The sequence below is a fragment of the Podarcis liolepis genome (assembly GCF_965112155.1).
Source record: "Podarcis liolepis genome assembly, chromosome: 4".
Classification (NCBI taxonomy): Eukaryota; Metazoa; Chordata; class Lepidosauria; order Squamata; family Lacertidae; genus Podarcis; species Podarcis liolepis.
The window spans coordinates 28,871,018-28,894,004 of record NC_139558.1 but is presented as its reverse complement, the minus strand read 5'-3'; the positions used below and the strand labels follow the sequence as shown (position 1 = coordinate 28,894,004).

Genomic DNA, 22,987 nt, shown 5'->3' with positions numbered 1-22,987 from the left:
AAGATGGCTGACAATAACATCTCTCCGACCCACATGAGGTAAATTGGAGGCTGTGATGGGAGTAAATAGCCTCCCTACCCCCCCAGTTCTTGCAGCTAGTGGCGCAGATAAGAGACGGCGTCCAGGAGTGCCGAAATCCCACAGGAGGGCATTGTGCCCCACAAATTTGGGGGTGGTATAGGGCACAGCAGGCAAGGGCAGTCCCCCACCATAAGAAGATCAGAATCCCCCTTCGGATCTTGAAATATGGGTTCCCTCAACAAAATTTAAAATTCGGCTTTGTAATTCGGAATTTATGTGATGTGATTTGATTTGATGTGATTGGCCGGTTAATAAAAAATATTATTTTTTTTTAAAGGGAAGTTGGTAAAGCAGTTAAAACTCCCACCACCTCCCCTTCCATTAGCGGATGCCTCTGCTAAATCAAAGACTGTTCTGTGGTCCAAGACTCCTAGGGCCCTATCAGAATCATCCCTCTGTTTTTGAAGATGCTGTAGAATGCTACCATTCCTAAGAAAATGACAATTATTCCTTTTTCCTTTTTTAAACGAGTAATAACTGCACTGGAAATCATACTTGTGACATGCTGCTAGACCAGTTCTGCTCTCACAATAAATCAAAGAGATCTTGCTAGATAAGAATTGCCTTTACGTGAAACCAGGCTGAGCCGACCCTTCCGGTGGTGGGCTGGAAACTGCTTTACGCTGGTTATAGGTGAACCCCACCTATAGGTTTATGTTTCTATGAGCTCCCAAACAGCTTCTAAAATGAGTTTTAATACCTACCTATATGAAATAAAAACATAGTAAGTAGATCTTTTGCTATGTTTAAAGCCCCTTAAGGCTTCGGTTGAGAGCCTAATAATTTCATTTCCTTGTTTGTTCCTTCAGAAAGTGCTTTTGAAATGAATAAATAAGAGGTTCTGAAGGAGTGGAGGAACCCTTAGAATTCCCACAGAGAGATCAGGAATTTATCCAAAGTATTCAGCATGCACTTGCAAATTAGGTGAGGAGGCTGGAGGACCTTGCCACTTGCAAGAGGTTAAACCTCAGCCCTTCCTGTCTCTTCCAGCTTCGCCTCTCTTGTGCTCCAGGGCAGGGGAGTGCTTTATTCTATGTGTAAAATAGAAACAAGCATGGAAGTGTGGCGCAGCGTTTGTGGTCTCCTGCGCTCTTTAACTATAATACAATGGTTTTCTCCTTTTCCTTTTCAGGATCCACAAACCTCAAGAACTCTGACGCTCATTTCCAAGACCATACAAACATTAGGCAGCTTATCGAAATCTAAGTCTGTAAGAATTTTGCATTCTTTCCCCCCTCCCTTTTCTGGGTTCTTGGGCATTCCCACCCACCTTTTAAATGTGTGTTCAATTGATTATGATGATGGAGCACAGCCCTTCTCTGTGAGGGCACAGCATCCTTGTGGAGACGCATCCTCAAAAGGGAATGATACAAACCTATGTCCTCTCCTCTCTGCACATGTTTGGGCAATGTGCCAGGCACTTCTAGGGAATGCCAATTCCACCTCCTGTATCCCCATCATCCAGCCTTCCCTCTTTAGTTGGTTGTCACATGAATATGAGCTCTAATGTTCCTAGACCAAGGAGGGAAATACACTAGGCTATGTGTTCAGGTATTCAAGGAGCATGATCTGTGATCTAACAGTTCCCTGGGCTGGTGAAAAGAAACTTCTGAGAACTGCTTCATGTGACCGCTCAACACGGCCAGTCACATTTTTTCTTGCCGTTGAAGTTTGCTTCTACTATACACATCATGTAAGGAGTTGGTACACTCGTTTGTGGTGAAGCCTTCCAAAAAACAACAATGGCATTTGGCAAGAGAAAACGGCAACCCAGACCAGAAAAAAGTGGTCCCTGCCTACATTTGTTTATTTTCAATACTTATATACCCCATGATTGTAATAAAAACTGCAAAAAACCCTAAAAATTAAAACATTCAAATTATCAATAAAAGACTGTTAAAAACAGTTATATAACAACAATCTATGATAATTAAAGTCAACAGGAAGCAAAATTAGTTTGGAAAACCTACCAGCATTCTACATATCGGGATAGGCTTGCCCAAATGAAAATGTTCTAAGCAGGCTCTGAAAACAGCACAGCGAACGGACCTGCCTGATGCTAATAGGCAGTTTCAGAGTGGAGGTGATGCCACACTGAGAGTGTTCTTAAAATGAGTACAAACTGAGTTCATACAGTGAGTCTCATATAAGTACAAGTGCACATACAGAGTTCATGTGAATTGTTTGTGAGTTTGGCTAATCTGAGTTTGAATTATATCCAAAATTTAAAAGGAAATGTCTTGATTTGTGAGCTTGGCATGTGCACCGATACCTCTGCCTTCCCCAAAAAGTCTATGCTACAAGGAAAAAGGACATACAGTGGTACCTCTGGATGCGAGTGGGATCCGTTCCGGAGCCCAGTTCGCATCATGATCAGAATGCAACCCGTGTCTGCGCATGCGCATGACGTCATTCTGAGCATCTGCGCATGTGGCGAAACCCAGAAGTAACCCGTTCCATTACTTCCGGGTCGCCATGGGACGCAACCTGTAAGATTTAACCCAAAGCGACTTTAACCCGAGGTATGGCTGTATGTCTATGAATGAATCAGTCTTAAGCCTTTTGCTGACTTTGGCGTTTTGAACTTCTGTGTAAATTGTCATATTTCAAGATAAAAACCTGGTGGTGGTTTGTATTTCAGGCCAGTTTCAAGGAATCATATATGGCAACATTTTATGACTACTTTAATGAGCAGAAATATGCAGATGCAGTCAAAAATGTAAGTATTATCAACAAACTCTTGCATACTTTGTAGGCTTAATAACATTAGCCAGTTGAATAAATATTTAATTAGTTGCATATCTATATCCTGAAGAATCAGCTAAAAATGAAAATTAAGCATGCTGAAAGAGAAGAGGTTGAAAAACATGAGAAGTATGTCTATGATTGTGCTTTAGGACACAGATTTGAGGTTTTGCCTCCATCCATAGGCCTCTTAAGGGTTTCAGCAAGCTATATGGAAAACATGTTGTGGCGTAATTATTAGTGCCATACCAAAATCTGCCCTCTAGTTTCTGAAACGTTTTCTGCAGGCGTGAAAAAAGCTTCCTTTTTATGTCTTTTCAGAGTGTTATAGAATTTCTTTAGATTGCTGGTGAGTGTGGGGTTTTGAGTTTCACTTGCCATTGCAAGGTGGCCAAGGGTGGTATGGGTGTTTTTCTTTCCAGTTAACATTTCTCCAGCAATCTGCAGCCTCCTTAGCTGCCCTCACTTTCCAATATTTTTTTGAAAAACAAAACAAAACATGGGAGGAGTTACTTCACGACGACTTTGAAGTGCAGGCACCTGGGAAGGTTGCAGAGTGCAGACAACCAGAGAGATGATTTGTAGATACAGACACCATTTGGTGACCTAGAGACTAAGGTGAGCACAACAAAAATCCTGCATCCTACCCATGATATAAGGGTATGTATCTCCCCTTCATCAGCAACTCATTCAGGCATCAAGCCTTTAGATCACCTATGGGTAACATGCAGGCTGCACAACACCGTTGCAGACCTTCCTGAGGTTACCCAGCTGCCGCTACCACCTCTCGTCCCATGCTAGCAATCACACCCCCCTCAGCCCACCAAACAACTGTGGGAGGCGTGCTATAGAGAAGACAATATTGAGTTAGGAGGACCAGCAAAGCAGCTTGCTATGACCTATGAGAATGTCTGAAGGAGATATCAGTGTGAGGTCAGGGGAAGAGGAGAGTTACATCTGTGTGTACACATATCTGTTTCTGTAAATGTTGGCAGAGCCGAAGGGCTGAGTTATATATCCAATGTGAAGGCCTACAATATGATTCAGCATAAGGCTCTAATCACATTTAATTTGGACATGGATCTTTGATTTGCTGGCATATAAAGCTTTTAAACAAAAGCTTATAAAGCTTTTCAAACATTCTTTTTCTTCTCATTAAATGCCAAATAATTAACCTTGTGAAATTCAGGCATTTCCATTTGTGCTTTTTTTTTATCAGCTCTGCCAACTGGTATCAGTACGAAATCCTTATTTCATATATATATTTTCTCACCCAAGTTCTTAGATTTAATTTCATCCTCTGGAAGAAGAGACCACAAAAGTATAGAGCAGGCGATACTACTTAAAGAAGGGTGAGTATGCATCAGGCTTTAAAAACAAAACAAAACCTGGAGCAAATTCAATTAGTAAATAGTTCAGCACCTGCTTGGAGTGGAACATAGTTCCTTTTTTTTGGTAGTGCTGTCTCTAGTATATATTCATTAAGCAAAGGGAAATTTCATATTGTCAAAATTGGAGATGCTACCAAATTGTTAGGGATGGAAGAACCTTAGAGGATATGATAATAACCGAAAATACAAGCAAATTTGTTTTCACCAGAAATATTTTCTGAGTTACCTAAAAGCTGAAAAAGTGTACATGATAGAAAGCTGCCTATTTCTGAACATAATTTGCATAATGTTCCTGCATCTTGTTTGCCCCTTAAAAGTTAATTTTTGTCTTTTAGTTATTTGTGCTCACCTTCCTTTTGCTTTTTTAAAAATATGTTTGTGTGATTTTCATAATCGTCCCCTCCTAACTCTTAAATGTGAAATTTCTACATCTTTCTTTTGCTTCTGTCTGATTTTTTTCTATCTCTCCTTGCTTGGCCTGCTGTGTTAAGGACTCTTAAACTAACAGTAAAGAAAGTTGATGATAATAGTTCATGCAGGTAAGATGGTGAAGGCAGTTGGTAGTTAGCCACAGCTACCTGTCAATGGCAATATCAAGAGAGCGTATTCAACTGGGGTGGGGTGGAGTGGGGTGGGAGAAATTTGGATATCCATGCAGGGTGACTGAAAAATCAGATGGGGATGTTTTTCTTCTCTATGCTGCATCAGTACCTTCTGAACACACAGGAAGGTGCTTCACCAAAGGACATTTAGCATTCATTCTTAAAAATCCATTAGAATCAGGGCGGTTTTTCATTTGGAACGCTCCGGAACGGCATTCCAGCATCTCTCAGTTGGCCCCCGGAAGTGGGGGGGGGGGGGGAGAGACCTGACCAGCTTCAGCAAAGCCCTGTCAGTGTGGTGTAGTGGTTGAGAGCGGTAGTCTCGTAATCTGGGGAACCGGGTTCGCTTCCCCGCTCCTCCACATGCAGCTGCTGGGTGACCTTGGGCCAGTCACACTTCTTTGAAGTCTCTCAGCCCCACTCACCCCACAGAGTGTTTGTTGTGGGGGAGGAAGGGAAAGGAGAATGTTAGCCGCTTTGAGACTCCTGAAGGGGAGTGAAAGGCGGGATATCAAATCCAAACTCTTCTTCTCCAGCTCACAAGGAGACGCCCCCCCCCCCGAGCCCAAAGGGGAATCATGTACGGCCTTTGGAGAGGGGTCTCCTCATGAGCCAGAGGAGCAGCGGGGCTTTGCTGAGGTTCTTCAGTCTGACTTAGCTGTGATAGGGCCCCTCTTTGCTACTTCCCATCAGAATCTGCTGCTGTCATCTTCAGGACCACTGTATTTGGGTATCAAGTCCATATGACACTACAATGTAGGCGGGACTTGTCAAGATTGCCTTTCATTATTACCTCAAGGATTGTCTGGAAATGTTTTTGTATGTTTGGGTTTTACCTGAGTTTTGGTAGTTTAGTCCATCCTGAGCTGGAAGCTTTGATAAGGATTTTTTCTTGCTGGTTTACCTGAGTTTACCTGAAACATTTTGACATTTCTTTCTTCTCCCCGCCCCTGTTTTTTTAAAAAAGCTTCTTATTATTAGTTTCTTATTTTTATTTACGTTTCTGTACAAGAACAATCAAAGTGGTTTTCATGATTTCTTAAAACTGTGTTTTATCTTGAACTGTTATGTGCCCAAGTTAAATTACCTTTCAGACTGGTTACGAAATGGTTTGAGATTACAATAATTCAATATCTAGTATGATCCCCCACCATCCTAGATTCATATTTTCATGATCCCTTACACTCGTAAGTTGATTACTCATAGCTAGAGTACTTTTACTTTTAATTCAGAAGTTAGAATGTAGTCAAAAGTATGCTCTTTGCTTTCGCAACATTGAGTGCACTGCAAAATGGTTGGGTTGGTTTCTTCTTTCCTTTCAACAGCCACTCTTGCTTTCTAACTTACCAGATAAAAACTACCTGTGCAACAAGTGACTTGGTGTTTATTTACAAGAGATGCCCTTCTGCCTAGTATAGAGGTTAACAAAATTCTACATGTTCTGTATTACGAGTATGCTGACATAGCCATTACTTTTAGCAACTGGGCCTGTCTTTCAAAACGAATCAAAGAGAAAAGCAGGGTAGAGAATATTTGAAAGTTTAAACAAGAACACATTTTACTCTACAATGTACATGCAGTTCTATCACTGCAGAATGTCTGCAGGCAATCACTTCTTCCATAAAATTTCCATGCAACTTTCTTAATTGCCCATGTAAAGTACTGGTTTGAAACGTGGATGTTTTCAAACATGCAACCCCCTGCAAGCAATATGATGTTGTTTATTTATGTAAGAGGAGTGACTTGCTAAATTGATCTACTAAGTGATACCTGGAACCTTCCTAAAACTGGACTTAGCACCTATTGGTTAAGCCTATTCCATTCAGTGCATCCTCATTGTGGCATACGTCACAGTGTCCCCTTGTCTCTGAGGGTACAGTCTCTTGTTTACTACCAGGGAATATAGATATAAATTCAATAAATAAAAATATAATTCTGTCACCTTCTCCTTTGCAATAGGTTCATGATCAAGAGGGCGCAAGGTAGGAAACGATTTGGTATGAAGAACTTCAAGAAGAGGTGGTTTCGACTTACCAACCATGAATTTACCTATCAGAAAAGCAAAGGTATTAAAGATGCTGCCATTTTCATTAACGCTTAGCTAATTTAAATGTTTAAGCAAAGGTAAAGGGACCCCTGACCATTAGGTCCAGTCGTGACCGACTCTGGGATTGCGGCGCTCATCTCACTTTATTGGCCAAGGGAGCCGGCGTACAGCTTCCGGGTCATGTGGCCAGGATGACTAAGCCGCTTCTGGCAAACCAGAGCAGCGCACAGAAACGCCGTTTACCTTCCCGCCGGAGCGGTACCTATTTATCTACTTGCACTTTGACGTGCTTTCGAACTGCTAGGTTGGCAGGAGCAGGGACCGAGCAATGGGAGCTCACCCCGTCGCAGGGATTCAAACTGCCGACCTTCTGATCGGCAAGTCCTAGGCTCTGTGGTTTAACCCACAGCGCCACCCGCGTCCCAATTTAAATGTTTATAATGATGCAAAATGCAGTGCTGGTATGCTGCTGTGATGTACTCTCTTCTCTATGGTACAAAGGAATAAGGACTCATTTCAATGCATTTTAAAATCGTTTGAGGGTGTGTTTTTTAAGCATTCTCCTTTAAAAGCTGAGCTTTTATTTACTCGCTGCATTTCTATCTAGTTCCTGTGGCGGTCATAAAATCAGTGTTTTTTATGGATAAGAGCACAATCTGGGGGAGAGGAGGGTGGCTGTTCAGGTAGAGTGCTACAGTTGGCCTCTGCTCATTACGATCAGGCACCAGTTCCTAGCAAAGGGCTGGTGTGTGTCCTCTGCCATCCTTTGCCCTTGGTTGTGGGCTGTTTTGGCAAGCGTGGGGGAAGCCAGGGGTCTCTGAGTAGCAGTGCTTGGCCTCAGACGTGCAGTACAGTTACTACAGAAAGGATGCTGCGGAAGCCTTAGCCCGAGGCAATGTGTCCCCCCCCCAATACCAAGTGTTTCCTTTAAAGCAGAGGTTGGATGGCCATCTGCCATGGATACTTGAGATTCCTGCACTGTGGGGGGTTGGACTAGATGACCCTCGGGGTCCCTTCCAACCCTACAGTTCTCTGATCCTGTTTTTCTGCATTTGCCTACTGCAGGTGACCATCCACTGTGCAACATTCCAATTGAAAACATTCTGGCAGTAGAAAAATTGGAGGAGGAGTCCTTCAAAATGAAAAATGTAAGCTATTCCCCCCCCCCCTTTCTGTTTTTAAGAACCATGTCTTTATTAACGTCAGCTTATGTCAGTTCTTGTAGGGAACAGGTGTTTCAAACACAACCATGTCAGGAATCACAAGACCACAGCAAGAACGCCTCTGCTCCCGCTCTAGCAACGATATCCCAAAATACAGCCTATTCGGATGAAATTGTTACAAACCTTGGCTTGCTTATAGTTGGTCTCTTCTGTAATAACTAAGTTTATGATGTAATTACTTTATGTAATTGTGGTGTTTTTGAAATTGCCCTGTCTTACATATATGGGGGTGAAATGCCATCATTTAGTCTTGGAGAGCATGCATTGCGCAATACAAGTCAGAGGAGGTGCAGAGTATAAATGCAACAAATCCCTCTGGTTATTTCATGAGAGTGCAGAGACGAAAGTTTGTGTGTGAATTCACAACCAATATAAAAGCGCCACTTTTATCTGGAAGCATAAATTATGAGTTTCATGTTTACACTTGTGCATTTTTTGTATATTTTTATAGGGTGGCTGGGGTATACATTTTTTTACATTTCTATAGAGCGAGAGCACTAAGCAACCAGAATAGTAGCTCTTTCTCTGCAAAAGCTTGATTTATGAATTACATTATACTACCACTGTTTTTAGATTATATTGTTTTCAACGTTGGGTTTCATGTGTGTTTTGTTTTTTAAAATCGTGTAGCCAATTTGTTTTCTATGGTACAATGGTGGGATTTGTTTAAATAAACAAGCATTTTAAATCCTAAACTGCTTGTAATTAAATGAGAAGAAACTGGGCATACTGAACTGTGACTTTCTGCGAGCTGTGTCGGCTTGTTCTTTTAAACAGTTGTAAAACATCAGGCATTTTTATCATTGCAACAAACCTGTGTTAGGTTGATGGGCCTAAAGCTACCTATCAAGCTTCATCTCTGGGCAAGGATTTCCTTGGCTTACGTTCTTAACTCTTTTACCCCATACTGGCTAAAATAGGGTCCCCCTTTCAGGTTTCTTTCTGTAAAAGATAAGAATTTAAGCGGACTTTCTTGTTGGTCATTGGTTGTTCTTCTGTCTGCCTTTCAGATGTTCCAAGTAATTCAGCCCGAAAGAGTTCTGTATATCCAGGCAAATAATTGTGTTGAAGCTAAGGACTGGATTGATATCCTCACCAAAGTTAGCCAGTGTAACAAGAAACGCCTCGCTGTCTACCACCCCTCTGCATACCTTAATGGGCACTGGCTGTGCTGCAAAGCAACAGCAGATAATACCCCTGGCTGTACTCCCTGCACTGGGTAAGGACTTTCTAGGATATATTTCCTGTTCTAAATTTGGCTTTGAAGCAACTTGGTGATGAAATGCGTATCCTGCAGACGTCTGAAAGAGTGAGAGAGCTGATTCTAAGTGGTAGGAAGCTGAATCTATGTCAGCGTCCAATGCAATCACTTGTTTTCTCAGCCCTGTTTACACCACTTACAAATCTCTGTAGCTAAGCAATATAGGAATAAGAATGAAAATGTGCTGCTGGGCTCTTAGTACAAGACAAGTAGCCGCAATGGGACGGAATGCTAAACCATGGTTTAGTGCAAGGGTGCTGGAGTGGATTTGTCAGCCACCTGACATCAAACCCACGTAACCAAAACAAAACCTGCAGGCAAAGCACCAACAATCAGCTGATCATTGGGTCTTGCAAAGCTAGATTATTCATATTCACATTTATGCAGATTTAACCAATTAATCCATCTGTTAATTAAGCTCTCGTTACTAATGATTCACAAGCTGAGCTAAAAAGACATGAAAATACTTCTAGACATTAAGCCACCTTCTGGCTGGTTGCAAATGATATGTTATTTTAATAAGATTCTGGCAATAGGAATACCCCACAATATTATGGTTCAGTTTTGGAATGCCTCTCCAACTGAATTATAACTTTTAACTTTAATATCCAACATTAGCCGTACTCAAGAGCAGACCCACTGAAATAAGCCATTGATTTTGGTAGGTCTGCCCCACAAACGATTAACATTAGATATCGCCCCTTCTCTTTAAAATTGATTATACTTCTGTTATCTCATAGTGTACCATTTTGAAATCTTGCTGTTCTGTTAATCAGGTGCCCTTTTAAACCATAATGGAAAAGTAGAAACCCTCAGTTTCTTAACATATGATTCTTAAAGTGTTATTCTAAATTATTCTGCAGGGGCCTCCCAGCAAATATCCAATTAGACATAGATGGAGACAGAGAAACTGAACGCATCTATTCCCTTTTCAATTTGTATATGGTTAAACTGGAGAAAATGCAAGGTGGGTATACAAATGAATCATTCCTTTGTCTGTACATGTCATTTTAAATTAAAATTATATTTTAAAGAATGTTATTTATTTACAAAATCCTACGACTGTTAAACTATATACTCCAGGTAGTTTGTTCAGAATAGCAAATGATACCTTTTGGTGTCTACTTTAATATTTCACACCTGTTTTCTGTGATTATTTTGTTGTATGCTTGGTTCTGCATTTTAATAACATAAAAATAAAGAAAAGAAGCAGCTAATAGATTTTTGTAGTACGCACTTGTCAGAGCTGCTTGAAGATCCTAGCTCACAGAGGATCACGCTAGCCAGCGATCATTAAGTAAAAGTCTTTATTGAGTTACAGTTTCCATCCTCAAGCTGCTGCGTGCAACTCTACGTTTAGTAGCTAGATCGGCGAAGCTCCGTCTGAGTCTCCGCCCCTTGCGCACCAACTTAATATCCTCGCCCTGCTCCACCTTTTCCGCCTGACTATTCTCCTCTGGGTCCCTCTGCCCCCCGGGGTCTCCTCCCTCCGGGATTCTTCTGACGCTGACCCCCCGGACCCTCCTGTCTCCTTGCGCCGGGCTTTAGGACCTGGCTCCCTTTCCGGGCTGCCTCCTGCGCCGCCTTCCGGTGCATTTGAACTTGGCGCGCGCGCCCAACCTTCCACCTTCCGTCTAACCGTCTCTTCGCTCCCCGATGGAGGTGTGGCCACTCCTGACTCGTGTCCTCCCTCCTGTTGTGAGCTGCCGGCGCTTGCCCCCTGGCTCCCTTCCTCTTCCCTGCTCTCTGGCGGTGACGCTGGTCCCGATTTCCAACTGCTCTCCTCTGAGTCCCCTCTGGCTCTATCTTCCTGGGGTGCCCCCCTAGACTCCCCCCTTGCCCTGGCCACTGGTGCTCCTTTCTGTGAATCCTCTGATTCACTGGAAAGACTCGGAGATCTCGGGTCGTCGTCATCACTCATCTTTTCTTCTGCCTCCTCCCCTTCGCTCTCTGTTTCCTCCCTTGCCCTTGCCTCTGCTCCTAAACCCCTGACATCCATCCCCCCCTCGAAGCCCCCCATTCCCCCCTCCCCTCCTTCCGGTGCTGGAGCTGGGTGCTGCTGTGTCAAAGGGACGAACGTCGGATATCGTTCGCTTCCCGTGGCGGGCCTCCATCTGAAGTCTCCCGGGTCTTCCTCCCTGCTCTCGTCGACGACGGTCACCTCCGCTTCCATCTCTGTGCCGCCGTGCTCGAAACCAGGGTCGTCCCCGAAAACATCCATGTCCGTCTCTCCCTCACTTCCTCCTGGCGGCGTTGCTCGTCCTGGGCATTCCAGCCACTTTCTGCGGAACTGCTCCTCTGGTCTATCGTCCCACCAATACGAGGGTTCTGAGGCAGATCCCGAGGGTGACCCCTCCAGGGAACGGACGTCTCGTGTCGGGTCCTCGTCCGAGTCGAACCCCCGGAACGTGCTGGCCGAAAGCGTGGGCGTGAAAAGCCAGTCGTCGAAAAAGTCTGCTGGCATTGGTCTATGTGGGAAGAGGGCATGAAACTCGTCTTTGAGCAGAGGTTCGTCCAAGGCGTAGCCCGGCACCCAGCTGTTCGCACTGGCCGGGGTGCCCTCCTTGGCGAGAAAGTATTCTACCCCCTCTTCCCCCCATCTGGAGTCCAAAATCTCCGTGACTTCGTTGATGCGCTCCTTCTGTGCCACTCCCGCGTGCCCTGTTCTGTCTCTGACCGGACTCGGCGCCGTTCCGGGTTCCTGGAACCTGTGCGGTGCCTTGTAGGGAGTGAGCACCGATCTGTGGAACACCGGATGCATTCTGGAACCCTCCGGAAGTGCCAGTCTGAAAGCTACCGGGTTGACCTGCTCTTCGACTTGGTAGGGCCCCAGTTGTTTATGCCCTAGTTTCTTCTTGGCCAACGACCTGGCCGGCACTGCGTGGGCTGCTAACCAGACCCAGTCTCCCACGTGGAGCTCTTCGCCAACCCTTCTGTGTTTGTCCGCTTGTACCTTGTATGCGTGCTTGGCCAGCTCCAGGTGACGCCTCAGCTGATCGTGGACTTCCTGCAGCTCCGACGCGAACGCATCTGCTGTCTGCGGCTCCCCCTCCCCCATTCTTTCCAGTCCCGGGAAGGTTCTGGGGTGCCTCCCGTTGTTGGCGAAGAACGGCGTGACCCCCGTGGACACGTGCTTCGTGTTGTTGTAGGCGAACTCGGCAAGCGGCAGGTAATCCACCCACGTCGCAGGCTGTTGATTTGCATAACATCTCAGGTACTGCTGCATGATGGCATTGACCCGCTCCGCTTGCCCGTTGGTCTGCGGGTGTCTCGCCGACGCCAGGTTGATCTTGACGTTCAGGAAGCCCATCAGCTTCTGCCAGAAATTCGAGATGAACTGCCGCCCCCGGTCGGACAGAATAGACCGTGGCAGACCGTGAACCTTGAACACGTGGTCTATGAACAGTTTGGCGGTTTGCTCCGCCGTGGCCACCTTAGCACACGGAATGAAATGTGCCATCTTGGAAAACAGGTCCACCACCACCAGCACTGCCGTCTTGCCCCTCGAGCTGGGCAGATCCGTGACAAAGTCCAGGGCCACCCTTTCCCAAGGTTCGACCGGAGTTTGCAGCGGTTCCAACAGTCCGGCCGGCGGTCTGTGCACTGGCTTGGCCCTCTGGCAGGTGTCACACCTCGCCACGTAGTCTGTGACCTCCCCTCTCATTCCCGGCCACCAGAAATCCCTGGCGACTAATTCCACCGTCTTCTCCTTGCCAAAGTGCCCGGCAGTGGGCGCGTCGTGCAGCTGCTGCAGCACCTTGGCGCGAAGGTCGTCTCCCGGCACGTAGATGGCCCCTTTACGGATGAGCAATCCATCTCTTAGCTGGAAACCGTCGGCCGCTGCCTTGCCCCTTTGCACCTCTGCCATCTTTGCTTGCGCGAAGGAGTCATCCTGCAACGCTCGTCGCACCGCCTCCAGGTCCACGGTTGCCGCGGCGCACGCCCACACTGTTGGTGCGAAGATGTGCATGGCGGCCGCTGGCGTTGCGTCCTCCAGATACTGTGGCTTACGGGAGAGAGCGTCCGCCATGATGTTAGTGTCCCCCGGGACATACTCTATGCGGAAGTCGAAGTTCGCAAAGAACTCAGCCCAACGTATCTGCCTCTGGTTTAGGAACTGTGCCGTGCGCCAGTGCTCTAGATTCTTGTGGTCCGTGCAAACCTGCACCGTGTGCTTGGCGCCGATCAGGAAGTGCCTCCACGCTTTGAACGCTGCATGAATGGCCAGCAACTCCCTGTCCCAGATGGTGTAGTTCTGCTCGGACTTGCTGAGCTTCCTGGAGTAAAACGCTCCCGGTCGCCACACCCCCTGCGGGTCCTTCTGCAGCAGGACCGCCCCCACGGCTCTGTCCGAGGCGTCTGTCTCCACCCTCATCGGCCTGCTGGGGTTGACATGAAGCAGCTGCTCTTCCGACGCGAAGAGACGCTTGAGTGCCTGAAAGGACTGCTCCGCCTGCTCTGTCCAAATGAACTTCTTTTTCTTGGAGCTAAGCGTGTCCGTGATGGCCGCTGTCTGCATAGCGAAGCCCTTGATAAACTTGCGATAGAAGTTCGCAAAGCCGACAAACCGTTGGACCTCCTTCCGGTTGCGTGGGCTCTTCCAATCCAACACCGCTCGAACCTTGGCGCTGTCCATGGCGAGCCCCCTGTCAGACAGCTTGTAGCCCAGAAAATCCACCTCCGTCACGTCAAATTGGCACTTCTCCAGCTTGGCGTAGAGCCTATGTTGCTTTAGCCTGCTCAGCACTTCCTTGACGTGTCCGTCATGCTCCTGCTGCGATTCCGAAAAGATCAGGATGTCATCTAAGAAACAGACGCACGTCTTGTAGAGAAGTCCCGCCAACACGTGATGCATGAAAGCTTGAAAAACGTGAGAGCCATTTTGCAATCCAAAAGGCATAACTCTATATTCGTAGGTACCCAGTGGCGTGAACATGGCTGTCTTCCACTCATCTCCTTCCCGCATGCGAATGAGGTTGTACGCCCCTCGCAGGTCTAACTTGGTGAACACTTTTCCCTTCCGCACCTTCGCTAGGAGGTCGTCGATTCGGGGCATGGGGAAGTCCGATGGCTTGGTCCCATTGTTCAAAATGCGATAGTCCACTACCAGTCTTTTTTGGGGCGTGTCCCGCTTTTTAACAAAGAATACAGGACTGCCCCCCGCTGCCTTGGACTCTCGGATGAAACCGCGCTCCAAATTATGATCTATGAACTCTTTGAGTTCTTGCAGTTCGTCCTCTGACATGGAATACAGTTTCCCTTTAGGCAGCGCCGCCCCCGGCAGCAGGTCAATTTTGCAGTCATATGGTCTGTGAGGGGGTAGCCTGTCTGCCTCCTTCTCGCAGAAAACTTCCAAAAATTCTGCGTACTTGTGGGGAATCGCTTGCAGCGTGCCTAGCAGCAGCTGTGACTCCTCTTCCTCTCCTTCCTGCCGGGGCACGATGCAGTGTTCAGCACAAAAGGAAGAGCCGAAGGTCAGCTGCCTCTGGTACCAAGCCAGCGTTGGGCTGTGCTTGTCCAGCCAACTCATTCCCAATACAATGGGCGTATCCGATAGTTGAGTGACATTGAAGCTGATGATTTCTTTGTGATTCCCAAGTCGCATCACCATTGGTGGCGTCTGCTTCACCACTTGCCCCCCGAGCAGCTCCCTGCCATCCACCGTGACAACCTGCAGGGGCAGTGTGGCCGGCAGCAACTGTATAGCGTGTTTGTCGACAAAGTCCTGCCCTATAAAGTCCGCATTGCTGCCTGAGTCAATGGTGATTGGCACGTCCATGGTGATTCCATTGGGCAGCTGGAGAGATGCGGTGAGCCTCACTACTGGTTTGGGCGGGAGGGGGTTCACGGGCTGTAAAATCTCTGGGGACTGCGTCACTAACACGTCTGGCTGGGCCCCAGGGCCTCTTCCTCCTTGCTGCGTTGCTGCAGTCACCATTGCTGAGGCTGCAGTGAGCTTGTGGAGCCTCTGGGGACACTCTTTCACCATATGCCCTGGCTCCTCACAGACGTAACACTTCCTGTTCCCTCTAGGAGGCCTCGCTTTCACTGCTGCCGGTGCTAGGGCTCTGGTTGCTGACTGAGCCCTTGCACCTCCAACCTCCATAGGTTCCGCTCCTCCTCCTGGCGGAGGCGTGGATTGCGCACGCGCTGCTTCTCTGGGAAGGAAGGAGGAGCCCCTGGCTGGTTCGCGCCCTCCACGCCCTTCGTCCCTGCTCCACGGACGTTCTTCCAGCCGCACCCCCACTGCCAGTGCCCTCTGAACGACCTCCTGGGTGGTCCGGGGTCTCTCCCCCCTCGCGATTTCATCTTTAATCGAGCTGTGCAACCCCTCCCAAAAGAGGTCTCTTACAGGGGCCGAATCTCTGTCCCATTCCAGGGCACTGACCAAAGCGAAAAAGCGGGCATGGTACTGCCTCACGCTGGCCCTCCCTTGCCTTAGTCCATGCACCTCCTTCCGGGCAAGATCCACGTCAATGCTTGATAAAAAACACCCATCCATCGCTTTAATAAAGACATCCGCATTTTGGAGCGCCGGATCCTTATCTCTCCACAAATTGCGCAGCCATGCTTTAGCATCCCCATGCAAATGGGACATGATGAATCCCACTTTCTCTTGCTCATCTCTAAAGTCTTTGTTCAGCAGTTGCAGTGCGCACAGTACGTCTGCTCTAAAGTTGGGATACTGTTGCAGGTTCCCATCGAAGTGAGAGACCAGACCGCCTGTTCGTCTCGCCAACCCAATTCCCTCCTGCCTGGGTGTCAGTTGCGCTTGCTTTGTAAGCACGTCTAACCTGACCTGGAGATCCCTGCAGGCGGCAGCTGCCTCCTCCTCTCTCTTCCTGGATGCGAGAGCCGCTGCATTCAGTTGTGACACTGCTTCTCTGAGTTCCGCTATCTGCTGCTCAGCCGTCATGTCGGCTGCCGTTCGTGAGCTCGCTGGTAGGCACCTGCTTCTCTCCCCTCCTCGAGGCTGTAGATGCCCACAATTTGGAGACGGAGCTTACTGTCAGAGCTGCTTGAAGATCCTAGCTCACAGAGGATCACGCTAGCCAGCGATCATTAAGTAAAAGTCTTTATTGAGTTACAGTTTCCATCCTCAAGCTGCTGCGTGCAACTCTACGTTTAGTAGCTAGATCGGCGAAGCTCCGTCTGAGTCTCCGCCCCTTGCGCACCAACTTAATATCCTCGCCCTGCTCCACCTTTTCCGCCTGACTATTCTCCTCTGGGTCCCTCTGCCCCCCGGGGTCTCCTCCCTCCGGGATTCTTCTGACGCTGACCCCCCGGACCCTCCTGTCTCCTTGCGCCGGGCTTTAGGACCTGGCTCCCTTTCCGGGCTGCCTCCTGCGCCGCCTTCCGGTGCATTTGAACTTGGCGCGCGCGCCCAACCTTCCACCTTCCGTCTAACCGTCTCTTCGCTCCCCGATGGAGGTGTGGCCACTCCTGACTCGTGTCCTCCCTCCTGTTGTGAGCTGCCGGTGCTTGCCCCCTGGCTCCCTTCCTCTTCCCTGCTCTCTGGCGGTGACGCTGGTCCCGATTTCCAACTGCTCTCCTCTGAGTCCCCTCTGGCTCTATCTTCCTGGGGTGCCCCCCTAGACTCCCCCCTTGCCCTGGCCACTGGTGCTCCTTTCTGTGAATCCTCTGATTCACTGGAAAGACTCGGAGATCTCGGGTCGTCGTCATCACTCATCTTTTCTTCTGCCTCCTCCCCTTCGCTCTCTGTTTCCTCCCTTGCCCTTGCCTCTGCTCCTAAACCCCTGACAGCACTTCTCTTATCTGCTAGTATGCCTGTATTTTTCCTTAATTCTTTTAGGTCTCAATAGACTTCTTTTTGCACATTAATCAATGAAATCTGAGTGTCAAACAGACGGAGTATTCAATGAATGTAAAAGGAGGGTAGAAGAATCACATGACCACTGCGTTTTTTGGCATTCTAGAAAGCTATTTTTGAACAGCAGTTTAGCCAAACTTCAGGTTCTGCTTCAGCACAGGGACAGAGGCAGGATATCTTAAGCTAAAATATAAATATAACTTTGTAGGATGTAAGCCAATAGTGCCAGATATATTTAAACTTCCTCCGACCCCATGTAATTGCAAACCTGTGACCTCTCTTTCCATCTCTGAGCTGGCCATCCATTTGCCCTTAGCTCCCTGCTTTGAATACAAAAAGCACTTCGCCAGTGAAGAACCACTGTTGCTTCAGGCACTTGTGTGCTCCTTAGGACCAAATTAATCATATGACGGGCCTTTGCATGATTCCCCCCCCCCTTTACTGAGGACCCTGGGTCAGGATTGGGACTATAGCATCTGGGATGTCTGTGTGTTAGCCATTTACCCCACCATAGTCCCAATCCAAATCGTTCCCCCACTACTGTGGCTGCCCTTTACCCTGACAGCAAAGCTCCCATTGTCACCAATGGGAGCTTACTTCTTGATGCAAACAGCAGGCATGGGAGGGAAGTGTTCAGAACAGGCCTGTGATAGGAGCAGGAGGACTCATTCCTTACTTTGACCCAACATAGATAAGTGTGAAGAGCAAGGCAAAAAGCGAAGGCATCCCAATGCAATAGATAACAGGATGAAGCATTTCATTCCCCACGCACGCATGCAAAAGTCGACAGCACCCGAGACTGTTTTGAGAATAATTTGGGTTTACACACACACACATTATTTCAGCAGTATGTTTGCTGACTTTTTCCGAAATGTGTTCAACCCAAAGGTAGTTCTCCACCTGAATCCATCATAAATGAAAGATTGGCTGCAATTATTCCCTATTCCAGATAGTCACATTTGTAGTTGTAGCTATTAGCTTGCGCGGATTAGGCAAATTAATGGAAAATATGACTTTCAATGGCTGTGAAAACCATGATAGCTAAAAGGAACCTTGGTGTTCAGAAGAAGTGTCTCTTTAAACATGAGGTGCTGGGGACACATTGTGGGAGGCTATTGTCTTCATTCCCCATTTGCGAGCTCCCAGATTGCCCACTGTAGACATATCATATATAACTGCAGAGTTGGAAGGGCCCACAAGGGTCATGTACTCCAGCCCCCAGCAATGCAGGAATCTTTTGCACAACCCTGAAATTAAGAGTCTCATGCTCTGCTGACCGAGGTTCCAAGACCTGCTGGGCCCTTGGGCTGAACTCACAGAGCTCTTTTTAAGTTTGCTTTGGGGAGGGGTGGGGGAGTGTCTTACCGCTTTTTGGTGATGCTGTTTGACCTTCATGAGAGCTGGATTTTTCTTCATCTTTTTTCAACAGAGGCTTGTGGCAGTAAATCTGTGTACGATGGACCAGAGCAGGAAGAGTATTCAACCTTTGTTATCGATGACCCTCAGGAGACCTACAAGACACTAAAGCAGATTGTAGATAATGTTAAAACCCTCGAGCAAGAACATGCCCAGTACAAGAGGGATAAATTCAAGAAGACAAAATATGGAAGCCAGTAAGTGTGGGTTGCTCTGGGTGGGTGTGATCTTTAATAATGCACAGAAAGCTTTTTTCAGAGGAGATGTAGCTTGGTGTGTTCTACATCCAGACCTGGCTAGTCATTCAGTTTGGAGAAAGTTGCAGTTCAAATGGTACAGCACACATTTCGCCTGCAGAAGCCCCCAGGTTCCTTCTCCAGGGAGGGCTGGAAAATCCTTGAAACCCTGAAGAGTTGCTAAACACTCCGTGTAGAGCTAGATGGAGCAGTGATTTGACTTTGTACAAGGCAGCTTTCTATGTTCCTGTGCCAAGCTAGGCAATTCAGCCCCACAATCCACCACTGCCCTTTCCTACTCAAAATATAAAAGTCCTCAACTTCCTGCCTGCAGATATTTTCTATGCAGTAGCGCACCCTCCTGTAAAATTATTCACGGGCTCAGGGTATCCTGCAGTTCTCACCTTGCTCCCTGGTCCTGCCAAAATGCCACCTGCAGTATTATCTGGTTGCTTCCCAAGCCCCCTGCCCCTCGACCATCTAAAATGAACTGCAGCCTGTAATTCTGGAAACCAAAGATGTCTCTTGTTCGCTTTCATGAGTTCCCACGACGCTGTCACTCAGGCCAGATCTCTTTCCTAAAGCGTGTGTGAGGAACTGGTCCTCCCGATGTTGCTGGACTACAACTCCCATCATCCCTGACCATTGGCCATTCTTGCTGTGGCCAATGGGAGCTGTTGTTCAGTGACATTTGGAAGGCCAAAGTATCATGACCTACAGGGTGAAAGGTTTGTTTGGGGTTTGTTGTTTTGCTTCAGGTCTGCCTTCTTCAGACCTGCAGCTTCAGAAGCAAAACCTCCCTGTTTTCTCCTTTGTCACTTTTCTCCTCCTTCTCTAGGGAACACCCCATCGGTGACAAGAGTTTCCAGAGCTACATCAGGCAGCAGTCGGAAATCTCAGCGCATTCCATTTGAAGTCTGAAGGAATTTACAAGGCGGTGCTGTTGACGGGTCGAAATGAGAGAAAGGAAAAGAATGAAATGAACAAAGAGAAGCCAACCAGTAGCGGGATGTACCTACCTAAACATCGAGCTCGCTGAGGCTTGCTAAGTGTTTTCTCTCTCTCTGTCTCTCTCCAAGAACTGTTACAATAGTTGCTATGCACTTTATTCATCTGATAACTAACAGATGAAGGAACTCTGCCTTCTAGGCAATTTTCATTGTATGTGTTGTGTTTGAGCTGTTTTTTCTTTTTTTTAAAAAAATGTTGCTCTGGTTTCTTGGAATCTAGTGATCAGTTCAATGATCAAGGTGTGTGGATTTCATATTGACAACTTCCACAGTCCTGTACATGGTTGAGAGCATTCTTTTAGATTTCTTATTTTTTGGTTGCTGACTACTTTCTTTTCTATGCCACACAGCAATTAGCGAAGGCTTTGCAACACTTGCTTTTTTATGGCTATGTTTAAAACTTAAGCGGAGATTAGCTCTTTTTGGTTTTTAGTGCAGTCTCCCCACAAGCAGGTTGAAAAGCAGGGTATTTTGGTCTTCACATCAGCCGTGTAATATTTGGTTAAGAGCTGGCTTTTTAAGGTAAAATTCTAATATTTAAATGGTACTCTTTGATATTTTTGAGATACAAAATCGTTTCCACCAAGGCATTCTGTCGATTTCTATTTTTGCTATATAGTGGTGCCATTAAGAATAATGGAAATTAATTCAAAGTGTAAATAGTACAAGAATACATGGAAGACTGGTCCTAGAAAGTTTGGTTTGCTTTTCTGAATTACTGCCTCTTATTTGTTTCCATGTTCCTAAGGGCCATTTCCAATGCAGCAATTTTTCTATATCAAAAGTATTTCCATGTAGAAAAAAAGTGCTTGTACCGTGAGCAGTTTGTCATGTGCGATAAGAACGCGTGTCCTGTATGAACTGCGCACATGCTGAAGAAAGCAGAGTTAAAATCAATAGTTGAAAATGGTCTTGCCCTAAATTGTTTTTGAACCTCAGCAGGTTCTTCCTCAGGGAAATTTTGAAAGGAAAAAAAAAAGCTAGGAACTGCTGTATTCTCTCATAATAACTTTACCAGAGAGATCTGATTGCTGCAAACTAAATACCAATGCATTTCAGATAGGGAAATGGATGTGATGGAATTAGCCTCCTGCATTCTGATTTTCTCTACCACATGGTTTGCACAACCTACAAAGAAGTATTATCCACGTAGGAAAACATTCCTTTTAAAGCAGGCTGAAGATGGACAGAGCTGTAACTTAAGAGTAGCTTGTTATAATTAGGAAATAGTGCTGCCTTAACTCTGCAGGAGAAGAGTGTTGGGGGGAAGGGCATACAGAGTCCATAACAAAAAAGTTGTAAAGGCTTTTTTTTTTGGACTGAATTATGTTTGAAACTGAAGTTCATGTTCTCCTAGCACTACTCAATTGTTTGGGACGAGAGTTGTACTTTTTACAAAAGTGTTTCAATAATAGAGATGTGTTTCATTTTTTGTTTTGTTTTAAATTGCATCGATACAAAGGTGTATCTTGTTAATATGCGTGTAGATGAAGTGGACTGAGTTATGAACCTCATAAAAAAACAAGTAAATGTTGTCAAAGAGGAGGAATGAAGATGACTTGTGTGCATGTGTGTGTGATGTATGTATGTATGTAGTGACTGGGATTCAGACAAAGTCATTCTTAGGTCTCATTGAAATCAGTGTGAAAAAATAATCTTGATTATCTGAAGTCCCATGGATTTCAGTGGACCTAAGTATAATGAACAGTGTTGATCCAACCCTGTGTGTCTGTGTGAGTGTATATCTATCTATAGATATATGCACACACAATATATTGCTGTTTAGCTATATGTCATAGCCTCCTTAAAAGTCTGGTTCAATGCATGCTGGGCTTTGATGAAAGTCTAAGTAATGTAACAGAAGTTATGGGGTGTGGGCGTATTTTTGGACCATAATTAATGAGCTTTCAGCTTGATGAGAAGATTCCATACTTCTGCATAATAGTAAGTCTGTAATGTTCGCCAGGCACTTGAAGCAGAAAAGAAATATAGAAAACAAATGTCGGCAATCCAGCCCCACAATGCTCAAATCCCATGAAAATAAGGAATGAGAACTTTTACACAACCTCTGTTTTTTAGTGGTTACAGATTTTATTCTTCTTAGCATTTGAGTATATTAGAAGCCTATGAGAACTGATATCTTATCGGTTGCCAACAGGAAGGCTGGACAAAGAACTGTACTATATGTGCCGTGAACTGCCATTTGAATGCCAGTCTTGTTTTTTTGTTTTTTAAAAAAGTGTATTTGTAACTTAATAGTCTTTTAATTAAATACTAATGACCTGCAATGTGTGTTCTATTTGCCAATTAAAAGAAGTGTTTTATTTCTGAAAAGTGTATGTGTGCATATGTTATACGCTAAATAGTGCCAGGCCTTTTTTGGAAAGGAAAGGCTGATGCTTATCGCATTTTTCTAAGGTACAGCAGCAAAAAAGTTATTTGTGGTTGGAAAGGCTGCGAGCTTTAATCTATTTTATGTAGGAGTTAAGCACCATTGAATTCAGTGGGACTTCCTTGCAAGCAATTAGGGTTGGACTTGCACTGTTTTGGGTAACAGCGAGAGCCAGTTTGAATTGGCATACTGAGATTAGAAGGCACGTTTTTACTTTATTTTTTACTTGAGGCTACTTTGGTTCTGGGACGTTGTTTCTGTGATATTGGATACAAAAATGAAAATATTAAAGATGGTGTTTTCTTCTTACCACGAGTAGTATCTTTTATTACCTAATAATCTCTCCCACTCCCTTCAGTATCTAAACAAAAGCATCCATATTAAATTTTGGCAATATAAAAATAGATTTAAAGAAATAATGCTGTCGTTTTCTCAGCCACAGACAGGTGGCACTGCGAACTACAGTGTGTTTGACAAACTGGGCTCTCAGAGTTGCTGGGCCATTGCAGCCATGTTGGAGAGTGAAGAGGAAACCAGAGATGGAGGTGTGAATGGGTGGCCCCAGGCCAGGGAGCAGCTAGCCAGTGTGGTGTGGTGGTTGAGAGCAGTGGACTTGTAATCTGGGGAACCGGGTTCGCTTCCCCGCTCCTCCACATGCAGCTGCTGGGTGACCTTGGGCCAGTCACACTTCTCTGAATTCTCTCAGCCCCACTCACCTCACAGAGTGTTTGTTGTGGGGGAGGAAGGGAAAG

General features: G+C 46.1%; 1 protein-coding gene and 1 long non-coding RNA gene across 2 annotated transcripts in view; one reads left to right on the top strand and one right to left on the bottom strand.

Annotated features, from left to right (window-relative positions):
• The window catches only part of RASA3 (RAS p21 protein activator 3), a 131,822-nt gene extending 109,645 nt beyond the window's left edge, over positions 1-22,177 (top strand). Inside the window, exons 16-24 of the mRNA XM_083501468.1 lie at positions 1,214-1,291; positions 2,723-2,800; positions 4,105-4,178; positions 6,779-6,885; positions 7,932-8,014; positions 9,100-9,308; positions 10,214-10,317; positions 18,611-18,794; positions 19,672-22,177. Of these exons, the coding sequence (XP_083357594.1) occupies positions 1,214-1,291; positions 2,723-2,800; positions 4,105-4,178; positions 6,779-6,885; positions 7,932-8,014; positions 9,100-9,308; positions 10,214-10,317; positions 18,611-18,794; positions 19,672-19,747 (993 nt within the window). The 3' untranslated portion in view covers positions 19,748-22,177. The remainder of the gene's footprint in view (positions 1-1,213; positions 1,292-2,722; positions 2,801-4,104; positions 4,179-6,778; positions 6,886-7,931; positions 8,015-9,099; positions 9,309-10,213; positions 10,318-18,610; positions 18,795-19,671) is intronic.
• On the bottom strand, positions 364-20,822 carry LOC310706206. The gene is made up of 4 exons (XR_014525745.1): positions 17,118-20,822; positions 10,462-10,586; positions 6,762-6,868; positions 364-1,112 (listed from the first exon to the last, which is right to left on the bottom strand). It is a non-coding gene; the product is annotated as an uncharacterized lncRNA (long non-coding RNA).
• Positions 22,178-22,987: the final 810 nt, after the last annotated feature.